Genomic DNA, 16,611 nt, shown 5'->3' on the forward strand with positions numbered 1-16,611 from the left:
CAGGCACAGGAACGTATCCACACACACGCAAGCACTCAGGGGAATTCACACACACACATGCTCGTTAGCTTCTTCTTCCCATCCACACAAACCATCCATCAGTTTCAAAAAAGTCCTGCCTTTCCAACCCAGGGGATTAAAATGCGTCTTTCTCCCAGTTTCTCAGAACACAACCTTCCATCTGAAAACATCGATTTGGCATGGACTCTGCCATCATCATAAGCAAACATGTGCAAGTCAAAACTGTAAGTGTCTCCTCAGGCTGCATCATTATCTGTTAAATAACAAAGTAGAATAAAATACTTTAATGTTTTGACCACACACATCACCCGCCCCCATTGTCCCACGTCTGCCCTGCAGGGAGATGCCTTGGTCGGCCGGATCTGGGTGGTTGGGGTCCTCCTGGCCGATGTAAACCCACAGGTGTCCTGGTTTAAAGCGGCCCCCTCCGAGCCACGACGCGGGGCCCCTAGCTCCCACGTGACCCTTGTTTGGGAGAAGCAGGAAGGGTTGAGAACGTGTTCTGTTGGCCCTGGAAACAGCAGTCAGCTCTGATGCACCCAGGGGCGGGCTGAGGAGAGTCAGAGACGGATTCCTGCACACACTGGGTCAACTCTGACCGTGGACACTGGGCGTCCGTCGGCTGGTCCGCACCCTCCAACCAGGCGGCCTGAGCTCGGAGCCCAGCCGTGGGGCAGGGATGCTCAAAGCCTCCGCTCCCCAGGCCACGGCTAAGCTCGGCCTCCCCGGACCCGCAGCCTCCTCCGCTGTCGCCGCCGCCGCCGTCAGGGCTGGGTGGTCCTGCCTAGAGGCCTGGACTGCCTGCGGCGGAGCCCGGCCGCGCCCTGGAGCAGCCTCACCATCTCGTGGTCCTTGTGGTCCAGCACCCGAGGCAGGAACAGCGAGGACTTCTGCGTGCGGCGCGTCTTGAAGCCCCTGCGGGGCCGGCCCTTGCCGTTCACAGACACGTACCACAGTCTCTCGGCGCTGGGCTGGTGCCGGGCCCCACGCCCGCCGGGCACCGTGCGGTACAGCCGGGAGGCGTACGTGTTGTAGCCCAGCTCGTGGATGCGCTCCACGAATTCACACTCGGCGTTGTAGCTCTCCTGTGGGGCGGGCAGGGGCCAAGGTCAGCGGCACAGAGGCCACGAGGATGTGGGCGGGGAGGGATGCCCTTAGCAGGGGTCTGTGCCAGCCCGGGGCAGGGTGGGGAAGGCGGGTCCCTACCCTCTTGGAGGTGGGTGTCTGGAGGGACGAAGGTGCAAACCCAGAATGTAAGGAGCTTTCACTAGTGTCCCCGCAGGCGGCTGTGGGTTCTCTCCAGTCAGGGGCTAGAGGAGGGGCAGGTATGCCTTACGCCAGCTCAGCTGTGGGTGGACGGGCATGCCACGGGCCATCCCCCAAACTGCTTCCCTCCCCGCGCTGTGCCAAGGGGCAGGGCTGGGGGCGCAGGGAAAGCTCCTGGGACTGACCGCGGGGCAGGAGACCCTCGGGACCTGTGCCCATCTGCAGAGGGGGAGGGGAGCAGCTACTGATGCAGGTGGCCCAGCGGCCTGCAGCCCCACTCTCAGGGGTCACAGGCTGTTCGGGGCCAGATCCACGCATCGGGCAGCTTGGGACCCCAAAAGACCTCAGGAAGCAAGATGTTAAGCACCGAACACCTGTTCCCAACGACACGGGAGCCCAGAGATAAGGCTGGAGAGCTTTGGTTGAAGCGTGGTGGTGGTACCTCCCCCATAACTCCAACCTCCCCTCTCTGCTCTCCAGACCCTCGGTGGATGCCCAGAGCTCCTTGGGTCTGAGTACGGACTCCATTGCCCGAGACCAACTTCCAGACTTTACAGATGGGGAAACTGAGGCCCAGGGGTGGTACCAGACCCCAGATCACAGAGGGGAGTGATGCCCTCCTGGCCTGTGCCCACCCGCTGCCCTCTGGGGTGGGTGGGCTCGGGGCAGACGTGCCCCATCCCCACGCCAGGCTGCTGATCTGATCCTTCACCCCCCCGCATTGAGTTTCCGTGAAAATCTCAGTGGCTGAACCAACTCTCCTCCCGGGCCACTCTGTCCTGGAGAAGGTACGTCCTCCAGGGCTGAGGCCCATCGCCCAGGGGGCCTGGCGGGCTTGCTCTTTGCTGGGACACTTGGGGGACCACCAGAGGGGTACAGTCCTGTGAGCCTCAAAGGGCAAGGGGCTCAGGTCCTATGGAAGGGGTTCTCGGGGGCCGGGCATTTGTTTGCATCTTGTAGGGGCCCCTGGGTTGGGGCGGGGTCTAAGATCACCTGGAAAAAGGCATCACAGACTCACCGTGACAACAGTTCCCAATGCCAGTCCCGTCCCTGCGGTCCCGCCTCAGACTCTGCTCCACACGTGCCGCCCCCAGGGTCCCCCCAGCCCTGGGCTCCACCAGCTCAAATTCTATTTGCTGCTGTCAGACTCCGCCCCCCGGGGGTGCTGCTTTCCCAGCTCGGCCTCGCCAGCACCTGGAGCTGGTCCAGGAGAGCCCGCCAGGGCAGGGCGGAGGCGGGGACAGGCAGCGGTGCACAGAGTGGCCAGATAGCTTCCCAGTGGGGCGACGCTTGGAGGGGAGGGCATTTTCTGGTGGGCATTTGGTAGCAGGGACACTGCAGGCAGTGAGAGTACAGGCAAAGGCGTGCGCAGCGGGCGACGGGCAGCAGCACTTGCCCTGGAGGGCCAAGGGGTCCGGAGCCTGGAGTGGGGTCACAAGCTGTGCAGTGATGGTGGGACGTGGGGGCAGAAGGTGCCCTGGGTGGTTCCTCCGTGAGCTGAGCTGAGAAATCCGGGTGATAATCTGTGGGTAATGGGGAGTTCCCAGAGGCCATCACATGAGTGGATTTTCATTTTAGGAAGATCCCTGAGCAGGTACCTAGCATAGAGTATGACATATGGTAAGTGCCTAGGACAGTGAGGAATGAAGGAATGAATACCAGATGGATGGATGGATGGAAGGATGGAAGGATAAGTGGATGGATGGATGGGTAGGTGGATGTTGATAGATGGGTGGAGGGATGGATGGATGTTGATGGATGGATGGATGGATGGGTGGAAGGAGAGGGAAGGGAGGGAGTGTGGACTGGAAGAGGGAGACCCTGGAGCCCAGGAGCTGGGTCCCAAGGCTGTTGTGACGGTCCAGCTGGGAGATGATGAGGGCCTGAGTTATAAGGGCACTGGTCACAGGAATAAGGCAGAGGGAGGCAGAAATTGAAGAGAGAGATTCAGGAAGTATATTCGAGGACTTGGACTGAACATGGAGCTGAGACAGAAGGATGTGTACACCAGGACTCCTAGCTGACCTTGGGCTTGAGTGAGTGGCCGGTGGGGTAACAATTACGGCAGAGGAGTCAGGGGAGTTGCTGGGGTCTGTTGGGTCGTGCTGCCCTCTGCCAGGGTGGTCTCTGTCCTCTGCTGTCAGGACATTTCGGGGGCATCTATAACAGAAGGGAGATCAGAGCTGGAATTGGGGGCTGTGAGGGTGCAAGGGCCACTGACTCACAGAGTGCATGAGCTAGCCTGGAGGGTGGGAAGCACGGGCATGGCAAAGACCGGGGAACTCAGACAGCCACGAGGCAGGGCGGTGGGAGCAGGCGACGGTGGTGGCAGGATGGGGACGGGGGCGCAGGTGGCAGGACGGCACCTAGGCTGCCTCACTTCCCAGGTTATCTGCAAAGCGATGAGGCCTTCCCTGCCAGGTGCTCTGCAAAGTTCCACCCCATCCAGCTAGACCTCCTGGCTCTCCCGGGTGGGCCCAAGAACCTCTTCGCCGTCTCCAAAGCCACTGCTATCAGCTCTCAGGGATAGAAGCCACAGGGAGATTCTGACCCACTGGGATCCCCCAGGGCATGCTTTGTTCTGTCCCCCAAAGTCCTGGGCCTGGGTCTTCCATGCAAGAGATGGCAGAGACCTGAGGTTTCCCTCCTGATTCAGCCCTACCTGCCCCACTCTGTGAACTTTCCCAGCGTGAACAAAGGCCGTCTCTGGTCCGTAAGACCTGCACGAGCACTGCAGGCCAGCAAGGTGGGCCCTCTCCATAAGGGATGGGAGCAACAGTGGGAGGTCTGAGGCCATTTCAGGGAAGAGGAAGTCAGTTCTCCTCACTTGCCACCAGGGCCGCAGGGCCGGAGGGGTCTGGAGAGCCACCGTCCACCTCAAGAAAAGTCACACCAGACCCCGGGCTAAGGGCATGTCCTTATAAACCACGACTGGTGTTTGCAGACTCTAAAAGGACATACAGAAAAGGCTGGGCATCCCAGGGTCCCTCCGCTCAGACACAGCTTCTGTCAAGGGGCCTCGGGGGTCAGAGAAAACAAATGGGTACATTCCAACTTCCGCATTTCCCTTAGCAAAGCTGTGAAAACTCTGTGATGAAATCATCTGCTTGAAGGAGGATATTCCCCTGCAATCCTTGATCGCGCTTTCCCTGACTTCAGAGGGGCTGGGAAATGCTGGTGTATTTCCCCTGCAAATGCGACTGAATGGAGAAAGGTAATTGCAGGGAGGTGGTCCTCGGCTGCGTCGTCTAGGTGATGTGTGGATGGAAAACCTCTCGTTGCTCAGGGAGTATCAGCCAGATCGCATGTAATGATGAGTTGGAGGCAGCAAAGTTCCCAGCACGTGTATTTTACTCCACGTATCCCCCGCCCTTGGGGGAGGGACGCTGCCAATGCCCACAGTTACAGGACACTTTTTGTTGCAGAGACGCAGGCGGTGCATAGCCTGGGCTCCAAAGCTGTGTGTCTGGGACCTGGGTCCTGTCTCCCTTCTTCTTGGTTCCCTTTTATGAACTCACAGCTCTTGCCTTTCCACCCTTGGGAAGACCTGGCTGTGCTGTGCCCTGCTTCTTCCCCTCCTCACTCCCAGGAGAGCTCTGGGGAGCCCACAGAAGAGCTTTTTTTTTTTTTGGCTGTACGCGGGCCTCTCACTGTTGTGGCCTCTCCCGTTGCAGAGCACAGGCTCCAGACGCGCAGGCTCAGCGGCCATGGCTCATGGGCCCGGCCACTCCGCGGCATATGGGATCTTCCGGACCGGGGCACGAACCCGCGTCCCCTGCATCGGCAGGCGGACTGTCAACCACTGCGCCACCAGGGAAGCCCCACAGAAGAGCTTTGGCCCAACGCACATCCCTGCTTCATCCCAAGGCCTGCTAGAGTCCATTTATCTTGGTAGAAATTTGGGGGACAATCTCTCCCCTACTCTCAGCTACCTTGAAGGTGACCACAGAATGGCTGGAGGAACATTTTCTAACCGGACAGCACTGGAGAACATAGGACGTGTCTCCCCCCAGGCAAGAGCTGCCTCTAACAGAAGCAGCCATTGGCCGAGGGGCCACGGGACCTGGGGTTCCGGCCCCAGCTCAGTCCTGCACGTCCCTGGACAAAGCATTCTACTGCCCACGTCCCCTTATGTCCTCTGATGTGATGCTCAAGGGAGACGGCCCACCCGCCCCACATGAACAATTGGACTCACCGAAGCATAGAGCCGTCCCTTCTTGTTCATGGCCAAGTACCGCCCGGAGAAGAGCCCTTTGATGGCCACAACGCCCACCTCCACCGCTGTTATCTCCAGGATACCTGGGAAGAGTCGGGAAGGCCCATCACTCCCTCCACCTCCCACAGAGCCCAGAGGTGAGGGCTGAGCCCCTGATGGCCCTGCCCAAAGCCAAGCCCAGCTCCGGGAGCGGGAGGTGAAGGCAGCACACGCCCAAAGGGGGTGACTTTGGAAGTTCAGGGGAGGGAGAAACCTCTGGGTGGGAGGTGCAGGAGAAGAATTCAAACCTGGGAGGGAAATAATCAAACTAGTATTTCTCCATGCTGACTCTCTGCAGGACATGGAGCCCCTTGGAGCCTCTCCGCTACTCGGTGAGCTAGTTTCACGATGGGCCAGACAAGCAAGCTGAGACCGCGGGGCTGTGTGACTTGCCCAAGACCGCGCAGGTGTTTGAATTGGGATTCAAAGCCCTGCTGCAGATGGCGGGGTCTGGACTCCCCTGCTCACGGCAGCACTGGGTGCTAGGAGAGGCCCCGGAGAGGGAGTTGGGCCCTTGCTGAGGTGAGTTGATAATGGAATCCACTGGTGCATTTTGGGTGCCACCCAAACCCGCTGGCAATGTACGTGGGCGTGAGATCATTGTCTCGGGCCTGTATGCAGGTTACAGGATGTTGGCAGGAGGCCGGATTAGACCCCGGAGCTCACAAAGGGAAGCCACCTGCGCTCACCGCTCTCCACTGAATGTAAGAAAGGTGAAATCTCCCCCAACGCCTCCCTTTTGGACCCGAAAGCACTTTTTTCCGGGGGCCTGCAACGAAGCCCCAGGTGGGGCCATTGTCCCCCGAGAATGGCTCTGAGGAAGGGCGGCTGGGGTAACAGCCGGTGCCCTCTCCAGGAGGCGCATCTCTGCCAGTGCGTCTGGCCCCGAACACGTCAGCCATCCTAGGGCACAGACGCGGGCCGCCGGAGGCTTGTGCGGAGCGTACGGGGGTGCAGGATGCTGGCCTCTCGCGTCCCCGGACGCAGGCTGGGCGGATTCCGCGGCGCCGGCCCGAAAACCAGAGAAGCGCGCATCTGGATGCGGGACAGGGGCGGCTGCAGGCGCGCGCCCTCCTCCCTCAGCCTATGGGCTGCCCGCCCTGGATGCCTCAAGAATTTGGATGCTCTACGACTCCAAGGGGGAGGCTGGATTTGGAGAGAAACGAGGTATCGCTACTAGGCGAGCGCAGGCGCTCCCGTAACCCCGTCCTGAGCGCGGGGACATCCTGGCAACATTTGGCTCCCACCGCGCGGCTCCGGAGGCGTCTGCCGAAGACGCCCTCGCACGACTGCAGCTTTCCTGGAGGAAGTAGAGTTTTCCGGCCACCGCCGTGAATCCACCGCACCACTTCCTGCGCCCGGGGAGGGAGCAGAGCGCGGGTCGCAGTGGAGGACCCCCGAGACCCTGGCCACACTCCCACGCTCCCCACTGAGTTCCTGCCTCGGGCCTCCAGCTCCCCAGCGAGCGGCGCTGCTTCCAGTCACCCTGGCCTCGCGCTCCTGCAAGGAGGGCTCAGCATGAGCCCGGGTCCCCCGGCCGAAGGAACCAAACCTTGGAGCCTCGCGGGACTTCGGCTCCAGCGCAGTCCGGGCGCGGGTCCTGGCTGCTGGGCGCCGTGAAAGTGTATCTGCGCCCCCAGACCCAGGCAGACGCCCCTGCGTGCTCCTAAGCCGCAACCCGCGGCCCCCCACCCGGCGGTCGGGGCGCGCACCCGGCCTGTCTCTCTGCGGCCAAAGGTAGAGGCGGGAAGCCTGGGGATTCCGGTCTGGGGACACGATTCTCTATCCGTGCGGCCGCCTCCCCAGAGCCCCGCTATGTCCGCGCGAGTGTCCTCCGCGCACAGGCGGCGCGGGGCGGCCGCGAGGGCGGAGGGGATGATGGGGCGCCCCGGGGCGGGCAGCAGGAAGAGAAATCGTCAAAATTAAATAAAGAGGATGAGAAATGCCTTGTCCGGGGCCTTTTCTCCGATAAACTCCAAAGGGTCAAACTTGGCAGGACCTCCGAACCCAGCCGAGCAGGGAGCCCCCGGGCGGCCTACTTCGCACCCCCTCGGACGAACGGGCGGGGTTGGGGGCAGGCTGGGCCAGGCCAGTCGGCCCGACAGCGGGCAGCCACCGCCCCGAGCCCCCTTCAGACGTGTCCCGCGCCCCACCCCAGCTCCACTCTCGCTCTTCTCCCGGACGCTGAGGGAGGCCAGGGGACCCCGGCGGTCTCCCTCTGGCAGCAGGGCTGGTCTGCGTCCCTGGGCACCCTTCGCGCACCAACCCCTCCTGCGATCCTCCCCGGGGATGCCCCGCGCGGCGCCGCGGGGCCGCACACTCACTGTAGGCGCTGTTCTCTAGGCTGCCGTTGACGCGGCCGCTCGGGTGAAGCTGGAGGTGGTACTTGGTGGCGCAGTAGAGCTTGCGGCGCCGGGGCGCCCCGCCGAGGTGTTCGTAGACCCCGCCGCGGCCGCCCGCATCGCGCCGCAGCCGCCCCCCGGGGCCCGCGGCCGGCCAGCCGGGCTCCAGCAGGCCGAGCAGCAGAAGCCAGATCAGGCCCATCGCGGCATCGCGCCCGCCCCGCGGCGGCGGCGGCTGCAGCAGAGCGCGGCGCCCATGGAAGGGACGGCGGCGGAGCCGCGGCGAGGCGCTCGGAGCCGGCTCCGCGGGGTGGGGGGAGGGGAGCGAAGAGGAGGGGCGGGGGCGGGTGGGAGAGAGAAAGAGAGATCCTTTAATTTTCACCCAGGATCGGGTGAAATTTCCGTTGTTGCGCAAAGAGCTGAAAGAAAAGACGGTTGGGCAACAAAAGGCCGACGTGGTCCCCAGGCGGAGGCGCGGGAGGGGCGGGAGGCCGGGCGGCTGGGGAGCCCGGCGGGGCGCGGGGTTCGGGCCGGGCGCCGCCAGAGCACACTCGACCCCCGCGGCCAGCCGTCGAGCCGCGGCTCGGCTCCGCCGCGCGGCCCGCGCCGCCGTGCGCCCTCCCGGCTCTGAAAGGTCCCTTCCCCGCCCCTCCCCCGCCCCCTCCCTCAGACCAATTATGCCTCCGAAAATTATAGACCGAGGCCTCGAGGCGGCCGCCCCAGGCCCTGTCACCCCCTCCCGCCCCCCATCAATCCCAGGGCACAATGGGAACGCCGCCGGTGACTGATGTCCGCGAAAACAACTTGCGGGGAAGTCGCGCTGACAAACGCCCATTAAAGGCGGCGCATAATGAAGGGGGCTGAAGAGCACGGCGGAGGGGAGGGCCCCGGGCGCGGGCGCGCGTGGGGGACCCCAAGGTTCTGACTGCGCCCAGGGCTCCCCGTTGGAGCCAGGACGCTGTTCTCGGCGGTCCGAGGCTTGGCGGGACCGGTCGGGAGGTGCCGTATCCCGTCGCGCATCCCAACCGGGCAGATCGGGAAGGGTGAGGTTTGCGCTTGGAGGGTCCTGTCCCAACAGCAGGCCGGCCAGAGAGCGGGCTGGGGAGGTAGGAGGGGGACAGGAGAGCCAGAGAAAGGGGCACAGAGTCAGAGAGCCCTAAAGCCGGAGAGACAGACACAGAAAGACAGGGAGAAAGATCTCAGAGAATGGGAGAGAATATGACGGAAAGGAAAGAGACTGAGAAACAGAGATGGAGACCAAGAGAGCAGGGGAGTGATGCCCAGAGAAGAACATGGGAAGCCTGGTGGCCACAGAGAAGGGAGATGGGAGGAAAGTGGCAAAGGTGGATGGATATCCCGGCCTGGTGGGTTCCAAGTAGCAGTGTCGATGCCCCTGGAGACTGCGTGGGGGCCCCTCCCCTAGGGACCCCAGTGAAAGGGCGCTGAGCATGGAGTGTTGGGAAAAGCCACATCCCCACTCCCTCTCTTGTTCCCGCAGCCTCTGTGCCCCAGCAGCCCCCTGGCCAGCAGCCAGCCTGATACTGACACCCATGCTCAAGCAAAGGGCACTTGCGAGGTCGGGGGGTGGGGTGGGAGTGGGGTGGGGGCGTGGGGGTGTGGGGGGGTGTAGGGTGGGGGGGTTGGGGTTGGGGGGGGCTGTAGGGTCCAGTAGTCTAGGCTACAGCATTGGCTCCCAGTCCAGGAGCTCAGGGGTGAGCCAGGTGGGCTGGCATCTCCCATCCCTTCTACGCACATCAGGATTTGGAACTTTGGTCCTTCCCAGGGGAGGGGCATGTGGGGAGTGCACCAGGGACTCTCTTGAGCTGCAGGAGGTAGCAGGGCCCATTGGGATATGTCTCACCACCCTGGCCTAACACAGGGCAGCATGTCCCCAGTGAGCCCTCCCCAGTACACTCAGTGCCTGATTGGCTGCGGGACTTCACTCGGTACCCCAGTCCCAGAGAAGGTGGCTTCTGGCTAGGGTCTGTCTTTAGACTTAAAGACCAGGCCACTGATTGCTAGAGCCCCTTAATGGTGGAGCCTGTTTCACAAGGGATGGAGGACAGCCCCCAGGCAGCCCCCGAGGTAGGAGCCAAGGGGAGCCCATTGGAGCTGTACCCACAGGGCTGGCCTGGGGCTGCTGGTCACTTGAACTTCCAATGAGAACACAGGAGAGACACAGTGAAGGCTGTAGGTGCCCTAAACGCCATTTGCTCTGCTTCTGGGGGTCAGATACCTCCAGAAGATGAGAGGAGCCAGAAAACTCCAACTTGGGAAGCTCTGGGTTTGCAGCCTCCTTCCTGCCCCATGCCTGGGGCCCCAGCAGTGCCCTGGGACCAGTTTCAAAGCTTCTTATGGTGGGTCACCCTGCACCCACCCCAGTCTGCCTGCACCCTAGAACTGGTGGGGGGAGGGGGCTCCACAGAGCAGGGGTCCAAGGGTGGTGAGAGGTCAGGAGGGCAGGAGGTTCTGCTGGGTTTGTTCATTGTTGTACCCTCAGCTCCTAGACTGTGCCTGGCTCACGGAAGCCTCTCAGAACCGATTCCTTGAATGAATGAATGAATGAATGAATGAATGAATGAATGAATGAATGAGTGAATGGCTTGGCTGCTTTCTAGCTCTGTGACCCTGGCCATTCGGCATCATCCCTCTGAGATGCTGCCTTCTCGTATATAAAATGCCTCAGATAGGGACTTCCCTGGCGGTGCAGTGGTTAAGACTCCACGCTTCCATTGCCGGGGGCACGGGTTCGATCCCTGGTCGGGGAACTAAGATACCACATACCACGTAGCGAGGCCAATAAAAACAATGCCTCAAATATAGCGAGAGAAACTCAGTAGAAGTGTCCCTGCAAGGGTCCTGCCGCCGCGTCAGTGCAGACCTGGCCCCATCAATGGGGAGCCACAGTTCATTCTGCAAACCGAGATGCCTCCAAGAGTGAGACAGGGCACCGTGAACAGACATGCCTGGACAGCTGGCCCCCCTCCCCAGGTCCCTTCCAGTGGGCCCGGCTCACCACGGCTTAGGGGGATTTCTCCAAGGCAGCTGAGTTCCCCGGGCCCTGGCCGTAGCCTCCAGGCTGAAGGCATAGGTAGTGCCTAAAACCCAAAGCTGCCATCTGCGCCGCACCCCGCCTCGCCCCGCACCAGGCCCTGCGGCAGCCCCATCCTCCGCTAGCGTTGGGGGGCACTCGCCCACCTGCCTGCACCCCCAGCCCACTACCTGCGGCCTCTCCCTCCTGGCCCCGTGCCTCTGCTTCCCCACCCGCTGAGGTTCCTCTTCATCAGAATCTCCCGGCCCCGTCTTTCCTGCCCCCCGTCTTTCCTGCCCCCCGGACACTCGCACACACTGGGATCTGACTCTGGATGTCGCTGGGCTGCCAGGCTCTCGGACACTGGGGCCCAGCTGAGGGAAGGGTGCCTGATTTCATGGAATCTTCTGGGCCGGGCAGAGATGTCTTTCGCTGAGTCGTGCTGGGCTGGGTGGTGCGCTCACACATCCCCACCGCGGCGACCTCCCCTTCACTACGGAACCAGCTTGGGGGGTAATGCGGTAATAGCCATCCTGTTAATTGCTTCCAAATGGTCTCTGCATCCATTTGACTAATTGGTCTCGTCCAGACCCCAGCCTGGACACCCTCAGGCTTGGCCCCTGTCAGCCTCACCACTGCTCTGGGACTTCTGCTCTGGGTGTCCTCACCCCCAGATCCCCTCCCAACCCTATCTCGTACCTGGATGACCCCCTGTGACCCCACTTAGGTCCAAGCCGACACCTCCAGCCCTTCCCCTGGAGAGGGAGCAGGGGAGGGGAGGAGACAAAGAACGGTGTTCTGTGACGTGGTCCCAGCCTGCCCACCGGGGTGACTATCAGATATGGCGCTGGCTTCAGGCCCCAAACTCACTCTAATTACCCCCCCTCCCCAAGAGCGGGGGAGAGAGGCCTTGCCTGCACTGGACCTGCTCAGAGCCAGCGGGCCCTGAAACCCGACCGATAGCCCTGTTCAGCCCCACCTTAGAGGTGAGAAACGGAGGCTCAGAGACATGAAGAGACTTGCCTGAGGTCACACAGCTGGGAGGTGAGGTGACGTGACAGGAGCCTCCACCTGCCTCAGTGTGGGCATCTGGCCATTTGACCCCCCGGTAGGCTGCAGGGTCCAGGGATGAGCAGGGGAATCTTTATTCTCAGGCCCCGTCTTTGCTTCCAGCAAAGTCAGAAGCCAAGGAGCAACGGGGATGGTCCTTGAGGGCAGACTCTCCAAGCCCAACCGGGGCCAGTTTTTGCCAATAGACACTGCCTCTGGGTAGACCATTTGGCTGCCCTCCCCAGCCAAGGCCGCCCCACTTCTAAGGGCAGAGCCTGGTCCCAGCGCCAGGCAGGAGCCCCCAACTGGGGGGCACAGCTCCCTCTTGAGGGTCCTCCTGGATGCACCTGGCTGGGGGCCCCCTTCTTGCCAAATGTCCCAGGACTGGGCTGCAGGGGTGGTGACTCTGCTGGCACCCAAGGGGTCTTGAACACTGCTTGTACCCAGGGAGAGTGAGGGCTGCTGGGCACAGGGAGGAGGGGACCTGCCACTTTCCTATATGCCGGCAGCACCTTGGTGGAGGTCAGTTCCAGTACCGGGTCATGGGTCAGGAGGATCCCAAGTGCACAGCGGCTCACCAGCGGGGTGGAAGGAGACCCCCGGAGGGTAACGTGAAGTCTGGGGGCCTAGGGGCTGCGACCACCCAAGCTGAGTCTTTTAAAAAAATTATTTTTATGTTTTTAATTTTAAAGAGCTTTACTGAGATATAAATCCACATACCCTACGATTCACCCCTTTAAAGTGTACAATTCAATGACTTTTAATGCATTGTTGCTGTGCAGTCATCACCAGGTCGGTTTTGGAATCTTTTCATCACCCCAGAAGAAGCCCTCAGCTTTTAGCTGTCATTTACCTATTCCTCCCTCCCTGATCCACCTTAAGCAACACGCGTCTACTCTCTGTCTCTATGGGTCTCCCTGTTCTGGACACTTTATAGAATGGACTGGGACGTTATCTGTCTCTGTGTGTCTGCTTTCTTTCACTTGGCGTAATGTTTCGACGTTCGTCCACGTGGTAGCGCGTGTCCGTGCCTGCATCCTTTTCACGGCTGAGTTATAGTCGCTTGTATGCATGGACCACACTTCGTTCATCCGTTCTTCTGTCGATGGACCTTTGGCTTGTTTCCTGGCTCTTACGAAGCTCCAAGCTGAGTCTGAAAGGAGGAGGAAGAGGAATTGTTTCAGGATTGAGGGCTGGAGGGGAGACACACTGTGAGCTGCCCCCGCCCCTGCCCACACCAGACCGAGGGCAGCCTCCGGCCCCTGTGCCCCCTCAGTGCCTGGCCTGGGGCCGCACACGGGGCAGCTGGAACAACCAGGAGCATGGCCTCGGGGACGTGGCCTGTGGCCGTGCCCTCCGGTGCCTGGCCAGACCTCTGCATGCCCCAGTCTCCCCCTCTGTAACAGGAGTGACCGTCCCTCCCCCTGCACACACTGGGTGTGAGGGTTCAGTGAGGGAGCGTTCAGATCAGTGCCCACTGCAAGCCATCAACTCACCCATGGCGACCAGCAGGGACCAGTGCCTCTGCAGCTCACCTTGAAAGGTGACGCAAGGTAAAGGGCAGGGTGATAACCACGCAGCGAGGGCCATATCAGTTACCTCGGGCCATCATGACAAGGTCCCGCAGCCCGGGGGGCTCACACACACACAGTCCCTGTCTCCAGTCCTGAGGCTGGAATCTGAGATCCAGGTGTGTGCAGGGATGGTCCCTCCTGAGGCCTCTCTCCTTGGCGTGTAGACGGCCGTCTTCTCTCTGTGTCCTCACGGGGTCGTTCCTCTGTGTGTGTCCATGTCCTGACCTCCTCTTCCTATAAGGACACCAGTCCTATAGGATTAGGGCCCCAACCTAGTGACCTCGTTTTACCTTAATTACATCTTTAAAGATCACATCTCCAAATACAGCCACATTTTGAAGTAGTAGGGGTTAACGACTTGAACACACAAATTTGAGGGTACACAATAGCCCATGAGGAGTGCCAGCCATGAGGTGTGCCCCCAGGCCTGTGGATGGGGAGAGGTGGAGACAGGGGCTTGGCCTGTGATTTCTACCTGCCGCCCACCACCCCCATCATGGCCTGGCAGAGCTTGGTAAGAGCTATGGAAGCAAACCCACTCCCACAAGATCACCCCTGCCCCACCCTCACCAGGGTCTTTACACATGCTGGTCCCTCCGCCACCCGGGGCGCCCATTAGCCTTTTCCTTCTAGAAACTCCTGCAAGACCAGTGCACGGCACTTGGAAGCCCCCAGCTCCCCAGGCACGGTGAGTCTCCCTCTCCTCCCACGTGCCATCCTGACCCCGAGGCCCGCGTCTCCCGGCTGGGAGGGCAGGCAGGCCCTGTCTGTCTCTGTCCTAGTGCCATCCTGTGTCCCATGGCCAGGATGGTGGAGACGGCCACCAGGAGCTGTGGGGCGCTGGCCAGTGGAGGCCGTGGCGTGAAAGGTGCTCTCAGGGCGCTGGCAGGGAGGAGTGCCCTGGCCCTGCCCCTAGGGACTGGCATGCTACCTGTGTGTGCCTTCACTTCCCACAGGACCTCTGGGCACGGCTGTCTGACCCCAAGCCTGCAGAGAGAAGGGGCTGTGTTCTGGGCCTTCACTGGCTGGCCACCCCCCACCAGCAGACTGCCTGCCAGGGGACAGGCTGCCAGATGGCATCAGTGGACCGGTGGGTTCTGAATCCTAGTCTCTCATCACTGTGGGCCCAAATCCTGGACCAGGCAAAGGCGTGAGGGAGTCAGGTCAGGAAGGGGCTGGTTGGGCGCACGCTTACTTTTGTTGTTAGGAAATGTTCCTATTTCCCAGCTTCAGGAGGCCGGGGAAGGACACTCACCTCCCCTCTCCCTACTGGGTGAGCAAGACAGAGCCCCAGGGGTCCCCTGGCATCTCCATCCTGGCCAGCGGCCAGTGTTGCCTGCAAGCCCTCTGGGCCTGCCATGCATAGCCAGTGCTACAACTCCTCACCTGCAGGGTTAGGACCCTGACCTCAGGCATGGTCCAGCCCCTGCCCATTGGCCTTGACTAGTCACTGCTCCCGGCACCCCCCTGGGAGCAGGGGTTCTGCCGGACCTTGGGATCTCTGCCCTGGCTGTTCACACCACCTACAGCACCCAATCCCCTCTCTGTTCCCATTGTTGGCTTGCCTACATTCTTCCTGTTCTTGGTGGTCCAGCTCAGAGAGTCCCTCCTCAGACGGGGTGTCCCTGCATCCCCCTCCCCACACTCCCTGACTGGATCAGGAGTCCCTCCTTCCTGCTCCCCGAGTCCGTCTCACCCACGGGGCCGTGAGGTTCTAAGGAGGCCAGGACTGGTCTGCTGTTCTCTACTTCCTCAGTGTCTCCACCTGGGGCTTGGCCTGAATCAATCCCCCTGGAGATGATGAATGAATGAATGAAATCCCCGTAGCATCCTTTGATCTGATAACATTGGTCATTTGAGTGCAAAAGTGCAGAAAAGAAGTTGGAAATACGGGTCCTGACGATACTGGCACTTAAGGCGGGCGGGCGGGAACAAAACAGCATCATCTCATCTCACCGCCTGGCAGGGTGGGCAGTCCATTTGGAGTCACTGCTTCCAATAGGGATAGAGGGGGTTTTCTGGAACATCGGGTCTGGCAAAACTCCAGAAAATTCGTAGACTAGAAAATGACCCGTCATAAGAACTACTCATCAGAGGCGCGGAGCTGATTCTGAGGCAGTTTTCAAACGGGAGGGAGTCCGTCCAGCAGACAGAACTGTCCGGGTAGCTGCAAAGCAAAGGGTTGCACTCAGGCGTGTCCTGCAGAGCTGGAAGGCGTGCAAGCCAGGGCCACCTCCAGGAAGGACATCGGGCAGGATCTGTGACGATGGTCACTGGAACGCCCCTGGCTCTAGGAATCCCACAGGTGGCACGTCATCTCACAAAGTCCATAAAGAAATATGCCTAGGAATGCCCACTGCAGCCTCATTCACCAGGATATCAACCCAGATACAATGCAAACCACCCCCACGTGGAGACTGTGGCGTGCAGTCGTCGCCGTGACAGAGAGCTCCCTGGACGGAAGGCTCTTGGGATGGCCTGTACGGGAACCACACAGTAGCATCACAGCGTGGGGACTGCGATCCCATTTGTGACTTGCTGGGTTCAAATCCAAATTCTGCCACTTACTACCTGTGTGGGTTTGGGCAAGTGAACCTCTCCAAGCCTCAGTTTCCTCATCTGCAAAATGGGATGATTACCGTGAGGCTGAGATGAGTTAGCACAGGCAAAGCACTCGGGGCAGCATCTGGCATGCCTGGGTACCGGACCTGTGCTTACTGCGTTATTAGTATTTGCACACACTCGTGGATACGCAGAATGTTTCTGAAAGATACGGGAAACTGTAGGAGTGGTTAGTTACCTCTGGGAAGGAGGATGCAGGAAGGGATGAGTGGGAAGAGGACGCTTCACTATCACCCTTTGGTGTTTTTTTTTTGCGGTACGCGGGCCTCTCACTGCTGTGGCCTCTCCCGTTGCGGAGCACAGGCTCCGGACGCACAGGCTCAGCGGCCATGGCTCACGGGCCCAGCCGCTCCGCGGCATAGTGGGATCTTCCCGGACCGGGGCACGAACCCGCGTCCCCTGCATCGGCAGGCGGACGCTCAACCACTGTGCCACCAGGGAAGCCCCACC

The 16,611-nt window shown here is 61.0% G+C and overlaps 1 protein-coding gene across 1 annotated transcript; it reads right to left on the reverse strand.

Annotated features, from left to right (window-relative positions):
• Positions 1-731: 731 nt before the first annotated feature.
• On the reverse strand, positions 732-8,138 carry FGF3 (fibroblast growth factor 3). Its single transcript, XM_027089889.1, is given in 3 exon segments — positions 732-1,106; positions 5,483-5,586; positions 7,867-8,138. Coding segments are annotated over 3 exon segments (699 nt in total). The 5' UTR covers positions 8,087-8,138.
• Between the last annotated feature and the right edge of the window lie 8,473 nt (positions 8,139-16,611).

This window comes from Aethalodelphis obliquidens, unplaced genomic scaffold (assembly GCF_003676395.1).
Source record: "Aethalodelphis obliquidens isolate GAN/ISIS:26980383/991018 unplaced genomic scaffold, ASM367639v1 scaffold69, whole genome shotgun sequence".
Taxonomy (NCBI): Eukaryota; Metazoa; Chordata; class Mammalia; order Artiodactyla; family Delphinidae; genus Aethalodelphis; species Aethalodelphis obliquidens.